The sequence below is a fragment of the Carassius carassius genome, chromosome 23, assembly GCF_963082965.1.
Source record: "Carassius carassius chromosome 23, fCarCar2.1, whole genome shotgun sequence".
Lineage (NCBI taxonomy): Eukaryota > Metazoa > Chordata > Actinopteri > Cypriniformes > Cyprinidae > Carassius > Carassius carassius.
This window is the reverse complement of record NC_081777.1, coordinates 18943847-18964637: the sequence shown is the minus strand read 5'-3', so window position 1 is coordinate 18964637 and position 20791 is coordinate 18943847. Positions and strand designations below refer to the sequence as shown.

General features: G+C 36.3%; 1 protein-coding gene across 2 annotated transcripts in view; it reads right to left on the bottom strand.

The window, feature by feature from the left end:
• LOC132101433 (semaphorin-4B-like) overlaps positions 1–20791 on the bottom strand; it is a 71053-nt gene that overhangs the window by 6964 nt on the left and 43298 nt on the right. For both annotated transcript variants that reach the window (XM_059506388.1, XM_059506387.1), the window contains exons 3-11: positions 13019–13179; positions 12337–12399; positions 9745–9843; positions 8980–9091; positions 8764–8880; positions 7370–7527; positions 2281–2462; positions 1678–1828; positions 515–725 (exon numbers count right to left, since the gene is read on the bottom strand). In XM_059506388.1, the coding sequence (XP_059362371.1) occupies positions 515–725; positions 1678–1828; positions 2281–2462; positions 7370–7527; positions 8764–8880; positions 8980–9091; positions 9745–9843; positions 12337–12399; positions 13019–13179 (1254 nt within the window). The remainder of the gene's footprint in view (positions 1–514; positions 726–1677; positions 1829–2280; positions 2463–7369; positions 7528–8763; positions 8881–8979; positions 9092–9744; positions 9844–12336; positions 12400–13018; positions 13180–20791) is intronic.

Here is a 20791-nt window from a genome sequence, read left to right as displayed (position 1 = left end):
ATTTACTTCCATAGTATGAAAGAAAAATGCTATAGAAGTCATGGGACCAGAAACTGTTTGGTTACCCACATTCTTCAAAAGATCTTCTTTTTAGTTCTGCAGATATTTTTTTTTAATAAATCATACTGGTTAGAACAACTTGAAGGAAGACTAAATGATGACAGCTTTTTCATTTTTGGGTGTACTACCCCTTTAATCACACAACCTGTAGTTACAGACCTGTGTGAATGTCTAAAGTAAAGACATGTTGCTTGATATTAAGTCTTGATTTCTCAAGTCTAAAATCCCTTGGTTCAATCCTAATGGGGACTGGAGCAAGAATGAGAGAGCCTTTAATGCAGGGATATTGGTATAAAATCAGATTTGCTCCAAAGTAAGCTGCTAAACAAAAAAAAAACAATTTGATCTTGATCTGGCACAGTTTGGCACAGTTTCACTGAGACTGTATTAGGTCAAGCCTACTCTAGTTTTACTGAGATTGCTGAGTTTTATATGCGGTGGTCTAAGTCCTCACCTGTGCCGATGAAGAGCACGTCGTATGTGTTGTGGAGAGCCTGTACTCGGTGCACAGCGAGCTGCGTGTAGCGCACGTTTCGTTTGAGCAGCAGAGGCTGGCTGCGGATTACGCTATCCATGAGGAAGTGGTCCTTCACAAAGTTCAGCACTTTATCAGGCATGTGCAGGGACGAGGAGATCCCTTGGGTGCGGGCTGTGTTAGTGATGCACTGCGGGAAAATGGAAAAAGACGCCTCAGAAACAATGCACAATATCTCTATCGCTTTTTTCTCTCACTGCAATCAGTGATTTTTGAAGAGTGGCAGCCAAAATCAATGTAACTTTCAAAACAAACACCAATGTCAAGTCAGATTGATAGTGTGATTAAAAAGATCTTGTATTCAGATGGCCTGAACTCACAGTCGAACAAGTTTTTGTCTAGATGCATGCTGTCTGAGAATTAAACTTGGAGGCTAGAACTTGCATAAGATGTCCTATATGCAAGTCACTGTGAAATCAAAATTGACAATTCTTGTTTTGTTTTTTTATGCAGTGTTTATTAGAAATCATTTTTCTGTGCGCATCATTATTTTTTTTAACATTCACAATGACATCTCCTATCTGATGTCATTGCCACTGTTGTGAAGAGGGAGCAATAATTCCTCCATAGCAACCCGTCACTCACATTAGATCGCCGCAGTTACCAATTGACAACCATCCTATCAATTCCAATTTCATAAAAAATGCAGCCAGTGCACCAGTTTGATTCAAATTCGAGTCTAATTTTACACAACCCTGTGTCTGGCCACTGTGTTGCGTCTAGTGCTGCTTTGTGTTTCTTGTCTTAAAATGCTCACCAACAAAATTTCTGTCATCATTTACTCATTCTCATTTGTTTCAAACCTGAGTTCGGGGGTCTTTCAGTTCCCATTGACTTCCAATGTATTTTTTGTCCATACATTGGAATTCAGTGGGAACGGAAACTCTTTAATTACCAACATTCTTCAAAATATCTCCTTTGTGTTCAAATGATTAAAGAGAGTCATGCAGACTTGAAATGACTTGAGGGTGAGTAAATAATAACAGACTTTTTTTTTTTTTTGAGTGAACTAACCTTTAAACATTGCACTTTTCTTCTGTTGCACTCCATCCAGTAGTTTTTGAAGAGAATACAAAACTTACCGCTCCAGGTCTGGGTTCTGGTACTGGGTGGTTGTAGGTGTACCACTGCTGCGTCTCGCGATTAACTTCCCGGTAACGTCCATTAAACGCCTCTTCGACCTGGTCCATAGTGAACGCACATACAGCTGAGCTGCCTGATGCACCTTTGTACCTGCGCACACAAACACAACAATCATTACAATTGATCTGCATATGCATAATCACATGCAAACCAAACCAAACACACAGACCTTCCATAAAATAACAACCCCACTGATACACATCTTTAAGAGTAACAGCAGCTCAAAAATCTGACTGCACACAAAATGCGAAACCTCAGACATAACAGGTGTGTAGGCGGACACAAGAGGGAGGCTATTCTGAGCATCTGCAGTCTCGCTGACATCTCCTGCCGGTCCTGTATCTTTTGCCCCTATGTTAATGCACTCAATCAATACCCACAACTCCTACGCTAAGCACCGCAAGAGCAGTCTGGTTAAGTGCCAGGCAGGGTTCAATAACAGGAATGAAATCTGAATTTCTAAAAGTTTTACAAAACAAACACAAACATAGCTACAACTATGTTATCTGTATACTAAATGGCTTTCAGGTGATATACGTTACCATTGTGAGGTGAAGACTCCATAAAACACAGTACTCTTCCAGGCCTCTTTGCTGGGGGTCAATACAAACATATCCTGGATGATGTTGAAAGGGAACCCATCGTCAGGTAGTGAACAAAGGAGCTGCGCTTTCAGAAAAGTTGTCCATTTCTTCTGAAGAACCCTCTCTCCACCTTTGTCACCCTGTGACAATACATACAGATCAGGGTTATTCATTTATAATTTACTGTATAAACTGTTATAGTAGTAGTAGTAGTGTGTGTGTGTATATATATATATAATATTAAATTAGGTTTTATTTTTATATTTTCAGTTCCTGAAGTTTAAATGGCAGCATACAACTTTAGCAAAGCAAAGTCATTGGTTTAACTCCTAGAAAACACACAAACAAAGTTTGTGAAGTTGCTTCCTATAAAGATTGCCATGAATGTGAATGTAAAGTGAGGAAATGTGCAAATACTCGTTATGAGCACTTCTGACCACAAGAGGGAACTTAGTAGCTGCTGTCCATGCCAACGAACAGATGCAGCCAATGGAAATGCTGATCATAATGGCAGCATTCAATAAAATCTGTAACATATTCTATTACATAAAGACTTAGAACTGGACAAGGACTGCAGCTTCTATCACATGTTGTGCATTAAGGCTCAGTACAACATGTGTTTTTGTGATTGGGGCCCTGAGGGTTGTGAAGGCTTTGACTTTGGTACTTCTAAGTCCCTTAAAACAAAATAGGCAGTATAATTCAAGGGCTTTAATGTCTATCAGAAAAAAAAACCAGCCTGTTATGAGAATTACTCATTAGTGTGCAATGTTATGGATCTGTTTTGCATTTTAATATATATAACAGACAGTAATGTTCTGTGTATATTATATAAAAAGGCAGAGCTAATAAATTTTTAGCACAATAACTTACAGAATATGCATGTACCTGACCACAAATCTTTCACCAGCTGTACCTTAGTTTATTTTCATTAATGAAATGACAACAACGAAAGAAAATAAGGAAATGATGTAACTAATTCTTGGATAACCAAATACAATTGCTTAATCTAATACTGACTGGACTTGAACTTCTGCCTGATCATGCTTTCATTTTAAGGAAAAGGTATAGTGGAAATTATAAAAATGAAGGGAGGTTGGATAATAAACCTTATGACACAGGTAAAAAAGTACAAAGCCACAACATGAATCGACTAAATATTTTTGTTTTTCAGAGCTGCTTTATATTAGTGTCAACCCTCGTTCAAGCAGAACTTCATACTGAACAGCTGAACAAATAAATTGACAGAGAGATACAATCAAAGACAAAACGAGAAAGAGACGTTTGGGCAGAGAACGGGACAGAGAAACAGACAAATGTGAAGTACAAATGGCCTGAATAACAGCCAGAGTTACGTAAAGCAGAGGTCCCAATAGCACCATATTTATTCACCTCAGCTTCTCTCCAAAGAAAATGAGCTTTCCACTAATTATAATATTATTGTAATCCAGCACGCAGGACAACGCCTTCCCCTACCAGCAGGAAGGCAACAACGCATTCCAATGAAATCTTTTAAAGGGAAACTCCCACCAATCACTGAACAGCAGAATTTAGGACTGTGAACAGCTGAAGGCTGAGTTGAGATCTGTTCATACCAAGAATGAAAACTATAAAGAAAACTATATTAGAACCCACACTAAAGCATGGTAACATATGCACCTTTAAAAGCTTTGCTCAGAAGGAACTGAGTTGCCATGTATGCAGCAGCTTCCACATGTGCCATTCATTTTAAAATTGAAATGAAAGAATTACAGCTTCTGCTCATTATCTCATTGTCATTCTGAGTGTAAATGATATGGTATGCTTTCAAAAGCAAACCCCAGGCACTGTTCAGAAAGAATCTTAAAACAAAAAGGAACTGTTGCAGTACGTAAATGGATAGTCTTACATGCATCACAGTTTCCACTGGAATTTGACTTAGTCATCTGTGCAAAAGTGCACCAATATCCATATTATAGTGACACTTGATTGGAGGCAAATTAGGAGTCAAAAAGAAAAGAAACCGAAATATAGAGAGCGCAGTGGAATTGAAATCATTCTCAGACTTCAAAAGCAAGATGAGAAGGAAAATGAATCTTGCAGATGTTTCACTCCGCTCATGCACCGCTCAGAACAGACAGGGTCAGTTCTTTAACCCAACTGGCAACGTAGAGACTGCCTTAATATTCAGATCACTCCTTGTGCACAAATGCACTGCTTTGAGACGAAGAGCATAAGCAAAGGAAATTATGTTTCAGAAAAGTCAAAGATGTGATAGGAAAGGACTTGTGCACTGGCCCGTAAGCGTGGCTTTGTTGTGTATCACATCAAAGAATGCAAGACAATTAAGTCTACTAATGTGCTTTGCAGGAGTCATTACATTTGTTTACTATATGAGAGAAGATAAGGTACAATACAAAGAAAATGCAGCCTATAAACATAATCATTTCATTCCCTTCCTCATGGCTGAGCTCCAGTGGATCTGGCAGAAGGGATATGGGGCATGCTAAAAGGGGAACCTGGGATAATGTTTAAGGTACTGGATGCAAATAAGCAGGCAACATTCCCCCTGGCATGGCAACCATTTAACTGTCAGGAGGCATTTCATGCAGGCTGTGTAATAATCCATATTACAAGGCAGGGAGACAGGACAGCTTTAACCTTCTATCGGGTGCCACATGGTAAATTAGCTGCTGTGAAAACGGAAACCATTAGTTAATTATCCTTAGTGAAGCTGGTTTAAAAAGCCTATTTGAATGAGCTACATGGCAATCGCTGAATGTTTCTATTCATCACTGTCATCGCTGTTTGAAAATACCAAGGGGTCAAAGTTAGCACAGCACTGTTACCCCCTACTTGTAGATGCCATATCTACATTTCTGTGCCTCAAAGTTAAGAGTTAAGTTTATTTGCATATTTTGACTAAATAGATTATTTTGCAAGCAACATATAAATAGTATATAAATAGTTTAAGAAATATCACATTAGCAAGAGAGCTTCTGTTAGAAATATCAGCACAGCAACACTGATATTCAGACCAACAGTACAATTATATAATACTGTTTTTATACTTTTAAATGAACCAGTAGTTGATACTGTATGTAGAAACATACATTTGACTGTTACTTTTGCCTATCATTTCAAAGTATTTTCAAACAAGTCCACAGCTGAATTAACTCTCAGGTGTCTTAAAGCAGCATGGTCAAAACTAATTGTTTGAGTGAATGATTCAATGACTCACGCACTAGTAATTTTTTCATCCCTGGATAAATCAGTTGTTTTTCAATTAAGTAATCATAAAGAGAGATGCTTGTTTTGTTACTGAATGACTCAGTTTAAACAAATCAGTTGAATCAATGATTCAATGACTCACTAATAAAGAGAGTCGCTGAATGAATCAGTGGTTTGAACAAACTGGTTGAGTCAACAATTCAGTTCAGTGAGTTTTCAATCTTTAAGGCTGTGCCCTGGCAAAAGCTTTTGTAAATGATGGGTTCATTCCCTTGGAAGTTACTGACTGTGCCGGCATTCAGTTCTCCATCTGTAAAACCATAACTTCAAACCAACAGATATAAATACATTATACCAATTTTTGTGGCATGTACTGGCAATGATGGTCGTGGATTTGTACTCAGGGTTGTTGAATTAACTGTCAGGTGTCTCAGAGCAGTAAGGTTAAAATTTATTGTTTGAGTGTATGATTCAAACACTCACTTGCCAGAGCTTATTTCATCCCTAGATAAATCAATTGTTTCAACAAATTGGATGATGCAATGATTCAATGACTTACTTATAAAAAGAGATGCTTGTTTTGTTACTGAATGACTACATTTGAACAAATCAGTTGAGCCAATGATTCAATGACTCACTCATAAAGAGTCACTGAATTAATCAGTGGTTTGAACAAACTGGTTGAGTCAACAATTCAGTACAGTGAGTTTTCAGTCTTTAAGGCTGTGCCCTGTCAAAGGCTTTTGTAAATGATGGGTTCATTTCCTTGGAAGTTACTGACTTTGCCGGCATACAGTTCTCCATCTGTAAAACCATACAGATGCATACCAACAGATATTAACAAAGCAAGTCGGAAAAGAGTGTTGCATACATACAATTCATTACACCAATTTTTGTGGCACATTGCAGCAATGACGGCCATGGACTTGTATTCAGGTTGCTAAATTAATTGTCAGGAGTCTCAAAGCAGTGTGGTAACTTACAACTAACTGTTTGAGTGAATGATTCAAAGACTCACTCACCGGTGCTTATTTTATGCCTGAATAAATCAGTTGTTTCAACAACTTGGTTAAGGTAATGATTCAATTACTTACTGATAAAACAAGATGCTTGTTTTGTTACAGGATGACTCAGTTTAAACAAATCAGCTGAGTCAATGATTCAATGACTCGCTCCCTTAGAGAGTCACTGAATGAATCAGTGATTTGAACAAACAGGTTAAGTCAACAATTTAAAGACTCACTAAAAAAGAAATTCACTTGCCTTGTTCCTGAATGAATCAGTAAACAGATAATTTGAGTGAATGATTTAATGACTCCATAAAGACGATTCTATCACAAATCAGTCTGTCTAAACAATCAAACGCAGAGAAGCTGATCTGCTTTATCTAGATCAATACAAACAGTGAAAATTCCCACTGCTGTTTGACTAACTGTTTTGTGCTTTGTATGTAATGTACATTTTCAGCTGCCCTCAACTTGACGGATGAACATGAATATTTGCCAAGCAGTGATAAGAATTTGAGGCGCTCTGCATTGAGGAATGCATCTTTGAAAAACAAACCTTTTAATCTCTTCGAAAGGTAGCACACCTCTCTCACCTCAGTGTGACAGATAAAAACCATTGTGCAGTCAATGTAAGCACACACACACAATATGTTCCACATCTGTGCACCAATATTATCATGCACAAACATACTGGCATGTATTCCTTTCCACTGCATTTGTATAAATGTTGTGTCTGTACATGTACTGTATGTAGTTGAATTATTGCTGTAGGGGGAATAGCCCTAATCCAACCGCCTTTGACACTGTGTTTGTGCAAAACTGTCCCTCACCTTACACACGCGAGCAATGCGTGACACAATAGTGTTGTCAAAGAAATCGAACTCCTTTCCCGCTTCACTGAAGAAGAAGTAAATCTTATCATCATCGCCGACTGCATTGCCTTTGGGCAAACTTTCCTGAATGTAGGCTGAGCCTACAAAAGCGGGGTCTGTAGGAGAAATAAAAACAACTGTCAATCCACGTCATGCAGCATACAGAGAGACAGCAGTGTTTGTAGGTAGTTGACTTTGCTTCAAATATAGCCACTGGTCCACCTGAAACCCCCTTTACATGACAATCTTTAGTTGTAATCACTGATAGAAATCTTTTGTTACACTATCAAAGTGCTTAGTATTGATTTTGCATATGTGTCTTTCATCAACTTTGCCACTTATGGCAACATATTAAGCTATTACTCAGTGCTCTTTAGTAAAGAGAGAAGGGTTCAACTGTGTAAACTGACGCTAAATTGATTTGTTTTGTTCTCTGTAGTTTTGCTTTACATGAATAATTATCTGCTGTGCCAAAATTGCCTCTCAGTGGTAAGTTCTGGGGAGTTGAGTCCCTAAAGAGAACAGAATGGGGGAAATTGTGCCGGCTTATAGAACCTTTATAGAACCTTATAGAATATTTTTTACAAATATTTTCTTCCAAAAATGACAGTTTTGTCATCATTTACTCACCTTCATGTTGTTCCAAACCTATGTGACCTTTCTTCTTTATAGTGGTAAATAAAAGAAGATATTTTTAGAAATGTCTCGGTATTTTTTCCCCATACATACAATAGAACCCAATGGGTTCTAGTCTTGTTTGTTTCCCAACGCTCTTCAAAATATCTTCTTTTGTATTCAATGAAGAAACACAGTCAAACAGGTTTGGAAAAAAACATGAACCATTTACTCCCATGCTGTTTGTGCTAATGGTGCCTGAATAACTTAAAGGGATAGTTCAACAGAAATCTTAATTGTGGCCATTTATTTCCTGTCATGTCGTTACAAACCTGTATGCCTTTCTTTTAATCTTCTAATCCTCTTTAAATCAGTTTTGATAGTTGAAATAAAAATTAATGAATAAAATAAAATACAAATATTCCACAAAAAAACCCGTTAAATTAGAAGTGTAGCCTTGGCAAGTTGAAGTAAAATTATGACAACATAAATAAATAATTAATTAAAGATTTGTAATAAAAAATTACAAAATAAAAAAGACAAAAGAACAAAGTTTCCTAAATCCCCCCAAAAAATGTTAATTGAACCTGGCAAAAATAACTTTAGCACCTGGTTAAACTGAATTGTGGCAGGTGATGAACGTGCAAGTTTTTGCACTTAAATACAGTGCACAAAAGTGCTGCAGTTGTTAATGAATCAGACTATTAAGAGCAGGATGGTAGTGGATTTTCCTTTACCTTGAAGCCAGTTCAGTGAGTTTTCAGTCTTTAATGCTGTGCCCTGTCCAAGGCTTTTGTAAATGATGGGTTCATTCCCTTGGAAGTTACTGACTGTGCCGGCATACAGTTCTCCATCTGTAAACCCATCATTTCAACCGAAAATATATTAATAAAGCAAGTTGGAGAAGAGTGTTGCACACATACAATACATAACACCAATTTAGTGGTATGTACCGGCCATGATGGCCGTGGACTTGTATTCAGGGTTGAAAGGGCACCGGCTACGACCATCTTCAGTGATTATTTCTCCCATTTCATTGCGCACCAGGGAAAAATCAGATGTGTTCTGGAAGAAAAAGACACAGGGACATTCTTGTAAAGACAGCAAGCACTGTCTCTTGTATCGACTGTCCTGTCTCCTCAGTGCCTGAGTAGATCTAAACAAGGACCTTACTTTGCTGAACAGAACATCATGTTATTGCGATAAGTCTGAAGAGATAGTGAGAACAGGATGAACGCACTCAAAGTGAAGGGATGGTGTGTACTATCGACTCTGTGTGGGCCAGAGATAATGATAAAAAGGATTTGCAGCTGTACGCGCTCTGGTTACATTTTGTTTGTGTCTAAATAGGGGCATAAAGGTAAAATATGCATCTGCAATCCATTTCAGGGGACAGCTGTGATAGAATCAGTTTGTGTAGGTGAAGTACACTATCCTAAAGCTTCAGTTTTAGTGGTTAGTGTCCACCCATCGAATGCATAGACCGATCGAGGCATACTCTCCAGAGTGAAAGGTCTAAGTAAAGTGCAGGGCCATAATAATTTCTCATCTGAGCAGCATCTACCCTTAGGGAGAGCTGAAGAGTGTATTTCTGTGGACATTTTGATTGACTGAGTAAATTACATGGATAATGAATTCCTCCCCTGCAGCCTGTTAAAAGCATGGAGGGAGGGGGTGAAATCCTGCAGGACAACAGAGCAAAATGAAATGGTACTTACGATGTATGCGCAGATAGGGCTGAAAGCATATGTTCCACACACATACAGGTGAGTGCTGTTCACGCGCAGTAAAATTTTGATGTAGTTGAAGCAGTCAATCTGGAATCAGAAAGTGGACATAAGGAAATGCATAAGAGAGGGAGAGACATTTAAGACTTAAGACATGGATGTGACAGTGCAGGGCCTTGATGAACCATTAGTTAACATTTTTGATGACAAGAAGCCCAAAATATGATGATCCTCTTGAAATGGACCCTATTCCTAAAATGAAAAGGCAGCTATGTATTTTCATGAATGTATAAAGACTCATTTGAACTGTTTGTGACTACTCTAGTAAAAAATATATATATATTTAAAATACATTTATTTCATACTAAGTATAGTTAAAATCTATTAACATGTTTACTGGCATATCACTTAAGACTTACTGATTTAAAAATTATAATTAACCCTCAAGCATCCTTCGTATAGAAGCGCTTAATTTGTCATTTGTAGACAAATTTGGCTATGAAGGTCTCAGCTGTGATCCCAATTTTCGTTAAAATAAAAAATAATCAATTTATGCAGTTTTTTGTGATTTTTGGTGGGTTTTATTTTACCTATTAACCTCTAAAGATACCATTTAATGTAAATATGATTATTTTTATGTTATCTTTAGTATCTATTATACTTTAGTAAAAAAAAAAAAAAAACAAAAAAAAAAAAAAATATATATATATATATATATATATATATATATATATATATATATATATATATATATATATATAATTGCTGTTAGTTCAGACAGCCAAAATCTAAAAAAACTGGTGACTTTGGTGCCATCTGCTGCCATTTGATGGTATAAAAATATAAAAATATCATGCATTTCAATGCACTATTTGGGCTGCAGTATTCAATGGCTTTTGTGTGTGTGTGTGTGTTTGACACATTGAGAATGTTGAAAAGGTCCAAACCTTCATTTCTGTGTATGTTTGATCTGCATTGGATTTGTTGATTTTTATTGGACAAATAAAAAAAAAAAATCCTTTTAATTTCAGCATTTCCTTTTAATTTCCTATGGTTCCCCAAGAATGATGAATTAAAGATTTTTTTTTTTTTTTTTACCAATTAACTTTGTTGAATCGAGTCCCTTTTTATAGTTAATATCTTACGTAAAGTAGCCAAGTCTTGAACCACTCAAATTAAGGAAACATATATATATATATATATACCCAAATTTGTCCCAAATGTTTCACTCAAAATGTTTTTTAATACATTTTAAATTTTTTATTATTATTCTAATTAACACTAAAGGAAAAACTGTCTAGAAAGATTTAACACTAATACAAACTATTCTTTCAAATTTGTAGGTTGGAACATAAGGTGGGAAATATGGACATGACACCACCCCCCCCACACACACACAATTATGTGCAGATTTGCTTTTATTTCTTACTGTTAAAAACTATGGTCCTTAATATAATGAAATTATCACAATTAATATCACGATTTCACGTCAGTCTTTAAAAAAAGAATTTAAGCACACTAATTGCTAATACAATTTATTTTTAATATACATTTTGAAACTTTTTTAATAATAAAGTTGGAGCAACTCAAGGGAGGACAGATGATGACAGAATTTTCAGTTGGAATCAAATGATATGCAGATAAAGTGTGATTTAATCAAAATGATCAAATTTAGACATGTATGAGCAATTTCAGATTTTTTTTTTTTACATATTTTCATCCAAAAATGACAGTTTTGTCATCATTTACTCACCTTCATGTTGTTCCAAACCTATGTGACCTTTCTTCTTTATAGTGGTAAATAAAAGAAGATATTTTTAGAAATGTCTCCGTATTTTTTTTCCATACATACAATAGAACCCAATGGGTTCCAGTCTTGTTTGTTTCCCAACGCTCTTCAAAATATCTTCTTTTGTATTCAAAGAAGAAACACAGTCACAGGTTTGGAACAAAACATGTAAATGAACTGTAATGAGTAAACGATGACAGATTTTTGAATGTGAACGTATGATAATTATACAAACAATTTTTCCAAGATTCAAAACTAATCCACACAAACAGTTGAACTTTACATAAAGGCAAATGTTCAAAGCAAGCACTAGGTTGTGTGCACAAGTGTTGTCTGGCTGGGCCTCAGAACTTGTTTTCACATCACTAGGTTTGATCTAAATCCTCTGTAATAGTCTGGGAGAGGTTTCTGGCAGCTGTGTGTTATCGGTCTCAAGAAACAACAGTTATTACTGAGTCTTCATCAGGGTCCAAACATCCATCCAAACCTGGCTCCCAAGACAAATCAATCTGGCAGCAAATTAGGCATGCAGATTATTAATCTAATAACAGCCCTTGTGCAGTGTCAAACTTTGAGGGAAATTACAGTGTGGACGTGTCAAGGCAATAACAGGTCCTACGAATTGAAAGTAGTGCGACAGGCAGTTTCTCCGATTCACATTTAGCACAGTCATTTCACAAATATCTATTTTAGAGACCAACTTCTAACTTGAGTTATATGAATCGACATGGCACTTCATGCTGAAATGTACAGACATCTCTCCACTTGGTTTGATGAATATCTCATTCACTCACCTGTAAATCTTTCCCTTTGAAACTGCACTCCTCTCTCTTTTTCTGTGGTGTGCTCCATGTTAACTGAAAAATTGAAAATCGCAAGCTGCAGTTACATTAAAGTGTGCATTTACAGAAACATGATGCATTACCATGGACATGAGTAGGCCTTCAGTGAGTCACTGTGAGTTGGCTGCAGCATATTGCAGTCTCGCTTTTCTTTAATGTTTTGAATGAATCAAGCAATGCAGAGTATGTGAACGCTGAAAGTCTATTTATGACTAAACTTAAAGAAACCGTTCAGCCACAAAGTTGGTCCTTACTGACTTTTGTACTATATTTCAAGTATTCTGGAATCATACGATAGTTTTGTGTGATGAACAAATGAAATTTAACCTATTGTTAATCATTCAGTGAACTGTTCAAGTGAGCTGCATTGGTGAGTTATTGAACTAAAGCTCCATATCAATCTGATTTTAGCCATTTTGATCATTTTTAACCAATGAAACCAAAGACAAATGGTCAGAAAAAAATTGACCCACTTTACCTGTATTCACTCTAATATGTGTACAAACCTATGGGTGTGCTTAAGTGTTGTCTATGCCCAACATTAATAATATTCCACTTTCGTTTCCCCTTGCCCATATTACAGACTAATGCACATGCTTATACATCCTCCATAATAAAACACAGACATACTCACATTACGCTGCAGCTGTGTTCTGCTGATATCAGTGATATTGAGTGCGAAAAGAGTCTCTCGAGCTCCAACGTACAGCATGTTATCCTCTTTACTGAGGAGCAGAGAGGTGTAATTGAAGACTCCATTGGGTGAAAATCTCTTGGCCGACCTCTCGTTTGCATCTATGAGCATATATGGAAAAAAGAGAGGGGAAAGGGAAGAATGTCAGCAAAACCGAGCCAAAAAGATTTACTGCTGGAAATATGATAAATGTGCAAAAGTCAGCCATGTGATCGTGCTTTTCAGTTGGTTTTTCTTCAAAATACAGATTTTACACTGTAGCTTTGTATAATATTATAGTGCAAAAATGAATAAAAATAGCTTAAAATCTAAAATGTAAATATGTTAATATTAAGAATTTTTATTTTTATTTTTTTGTCAAATGAACCCATATTCAACGTAGTCTGGGTCTGGTTGTATTCTTTAGTTATAGAGATAATTTTAATAGTTGCATAGTTTGCATAGTTATAATGATAATTTTTAAGTATGAGAATATTTGTTTGAGCATCATAAATTCATAACTATCATTTGTTTCAATGTTTATTTTTATACAATTGTATTTATTTAAATGTTTTTATTTTATTTTATTTTAAGATTTATTTTATTTATATTAAGATTCACTTTTGGGTCAGTTGAGAAACACTGCTTGATAGTGTATTAGATAATAATGTCATATGTTTTCTACTGGCTGGCAGTGAGAAAGCTAAAACCTGTTACAGCCACAAAAAGTGTCTGAATAAATGTGAATGAGCATTTGTGTGGTCACTTATAGCTCAGAGACAGATGTTCATCTCTTAATCAGAGACACTGCACTGCATCATTATCATGGCAGCTCCTGCAGGCTGTTTCTCTGTTTCTATGACAGTGGCATCAATAAGAAGCAGTGTCTTTCCTACCAGTAGGGGGTGTTTGTTAAGAGGGTTAAGGGCATTGTGGCTGAAATTCCCTTTAGAATACTTTAGTGTGGCTTTTTTTATGACTTCAGACGAGCCTCTTGAGAATTTGGCGGTGATTCAGACAGTGTGTAAAATGAAATGAGTGGATACACTCTTTCATCTCGTCTCTCCATAGGCTGGCAGAACGAAGCAGTACACGCATGCTAAAATCATGACATCATTCCAAGATAGCAGCTCCTCTGGTCTTAAGACGCATGTCGAATCAATGTCAACAGGCTGTAAATACAAACTTCATCACTACATGGCAGATGACAAAATGTTCTCCTCATCTGTCACTGGCTTAATGGTTGAATTACTTGTCTTTTAGTCCAACAAACACAAAATGAGAGACCAAAAAAAATTAATAATAAAATTTAGGTTTATGTCATACACGTGTCCTCCTTTTTCATAAATAAATAAATAAATAAAATCAGGAATATTCAGGAAATCTGTTTAGGAAAAAAAAAATTTCAACTTGAACTGGCATTTTTCAGTGTCAAATACTTCTTCCAATTTCAGTTTATTATGCATAAAATAATAATAATAATAATGATAAATAAATAAATAAATAAATAAAATCAGGACTATTCAGGAAATCTGTTAAAAAAATTCTGTTTAAATTTGAACTGGCACTTTTCTGTGTAAATTACTTTCTCCTATTTCAGTTTATTATGCAGAGAATAAAAAACAAACAAACAAATGAAATAAAATGACTTTTTACTTGCCCAAAAAAGTTCTACACTATAAATTACAAATACTGTTGTCCAAGGTACAGATTGTTAAATTCATTACAGACTTAATGTACACCAATATCATATACAATACAAGGTCACTGGGCATAAATGTTAAAGCTATCATAGCATACAAGCTTTGCTATTGATTTACTTGATTTACAGAAACCTTTGTAAGACATCCACTTCTGGTAGGTCTTACTTAGAGAGCATGTAATCATTACACTGATTGTGCTCCCATGGGTGACTTTGAGCTGAGGTAAGACTCTAAAAGCGTCCGTGTCTCTGGGAGCTGCTGCAGAGGTTCTGAGCCCTCGCTTCCTGAACCCCGGAGGAGACAATGCGGTAATAATAGGGCACCAGCTCTCAACCAGGAGGGCTTATTACAACCAAATCCAGTCTGCTAAACCACAGGAGGGGATCAACAATGCACATTAATGGCAGGCTACTGGGGTCTCTGCCTCTGTGTGTCTCGTATTTCCCCTCTCTCTGATTACAGGATGAAACGGGGCACCTCTCAACCCCGGCAGCATTCATTTCAGAGGGTTTGGGGAGAAATTTAATGGCGATTTAGCAAGACAAGGACAAAGGGCAATAGCTGCAACCAAACAGGGCTTAAGTGGGATTTGCACAGGCAGAAACCGTTCCCCCAATTATTCTCCAGAGTGCCACTGCTGGAGCGTTTTCCCTGTAGGTCACACAATGAGGCAAATAATTGTGCCCCATTAGGGGAAAATCACACATGTGAATGTTTTACTTCACTGTAAAATCCAAATGATGACAGCAGGCTGTGTTTCAGGAATTACAGTAAGTGTGACTTAACAGTATATATTAGTAAATATATTGATATATGTGACCCTGGACCTCATAAGTCGCACAAGTATATTTGTAGCAATAGCCAACAATAATACACTGTATGGGTGAAAAATATAGATTTTTTTACGCCAAAAATAATTAGGATATTAAGTAGTTCCGTACTGTTAATATATCAAAACGTCATTTTTGATTAGTAATATGCATCGCTAAGGCCTTTATTTGGACAACGAGAAAGACGATTTTCTCAATATTTAGATTTTTTGAACCCTTTGGATTTCAGATTTCCAAATATTGTCCTATCCTAACAAACCATACATCAATGGAAATTGTGGTCCATAGGCACATAAATAATATCAGTGATAAATATATTATGTATTTTCATATAATATATAAAAAGGTTAAAATGTCTCACCTTATATGAATCACAAATTCATAACTGAATATTAATGCTTTTAATTAACCTCATGAAGCAGCTGTTACACTTTGCTAATTAAAAATGAATGTATCCATACAAAACAAATAACTGCCCATTTTGCAGAAATCATGTTTGAAGTTTTATGTTTTATTGCAAATGTATTGTTAATTTCCACCTCATGCTCATGATTTCAATTATAATACATACGCATATGGTTGGGCAGTCGCATTATGGTCTAGTCGCAAAAGTCGAAAAGCTCAAATCGGATCTGAAAATTTTGCATATGCATTTGGTCTGAATGCCATACAACCCATGTACAGCTCTCCATTGGAAATGAATGAATGACTTCCAGTTTGTCGCTTGTTGTTTTTTTGTCTGTTTCTTAAGTATGATGAATTGTAATAGTAATGCAAGCACCAATAGTTACTGGTACTGTTGCATTGTCTTGGTCATTGTATGTTGTGATTTAAAGGGATTTATACGGCCAGTTAATGACTAACATTCTGCAAAATGTATACAGAACTGTATAAACACCTGCCCACGTCCAGCACTAATTAAATGCAGACCACTTCAAATAAGCGAGGTCTTTGGCAATATCAGGCTGTGTTGTTTTTGTGTTCGCACATGTTATGCTCAGGATCTCTGTCTGTAACCACTTACGCGGTTTTAAAACGGTATGATTGCAAAACGTAAGGAAAGAACTGCTCCACTGAAAACAAACTGCAATGAACAAAACTGATTAAGGATGACATGGAATGCAGTTCCAGAAAACAAACTACAATAACTTTAAATAAGCTTGTATAAGAGTGACAAATGACCCTATCTAACCCCACATTTCTGATGCCCTTCTCATCGATTCCCATGTCTTGAAACATTAGCAATCCCCCCCACGGACAATAAGGTCTCTCTCTCAATGAGTCTGTGGTATTATTGTTTGAATTGACTGAGGTCAGTTCCCATAGGGCAATTCCATGACGACAGCTGCCATTCGCTTCCTCCAAACTGCACTGGTGCATTCTGGGAAAAAGGCTTATCCTGTTCCCACTCATGGGGAAAGAGGGCTGAGAGTGTCAACAAGAGAAAGAGGTACTTATGAGGCGAACAGTTATTGTCTCTTGTGCTACAGCGGTACAAGATATTATAACTTGCACGTCCTTGTCTTGTTGACCCTCAATCTTCAAAGTCACTCATATCTTGATCTAATATATTATGAGGCACAGCTATGCTAGACTCTTTGTGAGGAATGAGATCATTACTGCCATTATTCAATTACATGTCATTTTTTTTGGGAGAAAGCCACTACTAAATGGATTTCCATATCCGCAGCGCTTTGCTTTCTAATCCATTTAGAGAGAAATTAATTATGCAGGCTTTTAGGAAACCCTTCCATGTTCAGTTTTCAGAGTGGAATTCCCTACGGCTGCTCCAACAGTACATGCCCGAAGTTAATTAGAGACACAGAGCATCCCGTCGAAAAAAGAGCGACTGCGTGAGGCAATCTGGCCGTCAGTGTGAAAGATCAAAGCTCTGTTTTGTTTAGGCCTCAGCAGACGGCTCATTTAAGTAAACACTGTTTCTGATGATTTGAGCTTTCAGAGGAAAATGCTCAGAAGTTAAATGCCTATTGCAATCCTACACAAATTGCACTGTACAGCTGGTAATGTTGCGCTATTAAACGGCAGAGATTAAAAAGCTATTTACCAAATCCCAAACTGTAAACCTAGTGGTTAGTGTCACTAAACCAGCTGCATTTACATTATTTCTCACCTTCACGAGCGCCAGGCAAACAATGTATGCGCTGAAGGAGAAATAATGTCATCTCCAGGTGTCAGGAGAATGACAAGCCCCCTGTTGCCTTAATGACAAAGTGCTGACAGTTGAAGCTGCTTTTGATGTTGGGAAAAACAATCTGGAAATATGCTCTCTTCAATTGCTTTGTTGTAAACAGGGCTTAAGAATTATGATGGCAAGTTTTTCAGGAACATTTACAGGAGCACCGTGATCCGTTCGTTTTGAGGAACACACTATAAATTTTAAATCCTGCACTTTATGGTGATGGCAGATAAAGGACAGTTCTTCATGGGTCAAGGTGAACAAATGAGTTATGGAAGCTGGAGCCGTATTCATAATCATAATCATCATTTTCATGGTTTCTCTTGTTGGAGCGAATCTGACGTAATGCACTTTTGCCAGATCAACATCAGATTAGCTTTGTGAATTTAAGACTAGGATACATACACTACACTTTAAGAATGTCATGCTGTACTTTTGTCTTTAATATAAGGCTTCAGCTCTCTTATTAAATACAAAAAACACAAAGGGCAATATACAGAGCAATTAAAAAGGCATGCTGAACCGCTGGGGTTTGCTAAGTGCATCCAAAACAGAAATATCTCAGTATCATCTAACAGCTTGCAGATCCCTAGTGGGACATTTCTATAGCACTAAAATCTTTTTCTTTTCATTTTACTAGGCTTTGTTAGTCCTCAAACAGAATGAATTTAGACTAAAGGGGAAGCTTGTTTGATTAAAATTTTTTAACATATGTTAACATTAATACAATACATTAATGTACTTATAATGGAGTTTCCCTAGTAAAAAAAAGTTATATATTACATTTATTTCTTACTAAGTTTTTTAAAATTAAACCTAAAATGTGTTTTAATTGGAGGAGGATTTTTTAAAAATAATATCAGTCTTTAAAAGCAAGATATTTAAAGTGTACTTGAAGTATTCTTGCAATAGCTCCACTTTATCACAATCAGATATACTTCAGTAAAACTTTAGTTGAACTTTAGCCTATTCTTCCGCACAGTTAAAGTGCATTAAATACAAAATTAATAATTCCAATTTAGCAGACTTTAAGTTTACCAGTTTAGTACACCAATTGCAGTGTATTTTTACATAAATATGTAAATGTAAATATTCAAATACATCAGACAAGTGTTCATCCCACTGTAGCTGTGTGACATTATCTATAATAACATAAGTATACGTTGTAAACTCTAACATTTGTATTTTTTAGAAATTTGGGCACATCACATTCACATTATAAGAACTATATTGGTCCTGAAGACATATGAATTTATTTAAAGTGTTGATATACAAGCTAAAATATTTTCCTCACCACCCTGAAATGAAAATTGTTGCCCCAAGGCAGACAGAAACTAAAAGTGAGTGGAACATGTCTGCTTTTGCACTGTTTTTATGACAATGCAAACCACATGAATCTGGCAAAAACAAATGCATGCTCATCTCAGGTTGTGTGGACGTTCTCTTTATACACACACCATCCATTAAAGCACTGCTGAAATTGCCAGAAAAAGTGAAGAGTGCTGACGCTGCGTACCGTATTGATATAAGATGATTTGTGAAAAATGTGTAGTCTTGCAAACTGTATACTGTATGTGACCCTGGAGCACAAAACCAGTCTTAAGTCGCTGGGATATATTTTTAGCAATAGCCAAAAAACATTGTTTGGGTCAAAATTATACATATTTCTTTTATGCCAAAAATCATTAGGATATTGAGTAAAGATCATGTTCCATGAAGATATTTGGTAAATTTCCTACCATAAATATATAAAAATGTAATTTTTTATTAGAATTATGCATTGCTAGAAATTCATTTGGACAACTTCAAAGGCGATTTTCTTAATATTTAGATATTTAATATTAATATTTTTTGCATCCTCAGATTCCAGTTTTTCAAATAGTTGTATCTCGGCCAAATATTGTCCGATCCTAACAAACCATACATCAGCTTTCAGCTTTCAGGTCATGTATAAATCTCAGTTTCTTAAGACTAGTTTGGTGGTCCAGGGTCACATATATTTTTCTGTTTAGATGTCTAGAGTTTTAGATGGTTTCCAAAAATCGGCAAAAGTGTTTTAACATTAGATAAGTTAAAGAAAGTTTCTTGAGCATAGTAAAATGATTTCTGAATGATCATGTGACACCTGAAGTAATGATGCTGAAAATGCAGCTTTGCCATCACAGAAAGAAATTACATTTTAAAATACATTACAACAGAAAACAGCTCTTTTAATTTGTAATATTTCACAATATTACTGTTTTTACTGCTACTTACTTTCAAGTAAATATAAATCCAGTGAAGAGACTTCTTTTAATAACAAGTAAAACTTACTGACCCCGAACTTTTGAATACGGTCTGTGTTCAAACACATTTATGGCATAATGTTTGATATAATCTTATAAAAACCCATATTATAAAACTGCATTCGATGTTGTTCTAAACTGCTCCCTTCTTTCCAAAGGAAGTGGTCAGCAAAGTGCTCCTGGGAATCTGTAGGATCTTTTACAGTGTGCTCTTAGTGTCTTTTCCCCTTTAAGGACAAAGCGCTTTCCCAAAAGGGAAATGTACTCTCACACTGCTCTGTTTTCATTAATGCCCCATGTTGATGAGAAATGACTGTTGAGCTTCTCCAGAGAAGGAGAAAGGAATGACGCAACACTCAGTTTACACTTCAGAAACATTCTGTTCTCTTCCACCTGCGTGCGTGGCCGGGTCTCCCTGCTCCAAACTCAGCATGAAATATTGAAAAACAGATGATATAATAAAAGAGCAGTTTGAAGTCACAGGAAGGACAAAAGAGGCAGAAACAGAAAACATTAAGACATCAAGGATAATCTGTTGAGACGTTCAGGAGAGGGGTTTAGTGTTTGTCTAGTGAACTGGCACAATGTCTCTCTTGTTAGCATGAGAAGTACAGAAGTGGCAGCTTGCACAGACACCATGGTGACCGCTGGAATTCTGGGTAGGTCAAACATGAGTTTGGTGTGTAGAACCCACATAAACACTCCCGGTTCAAACAGAG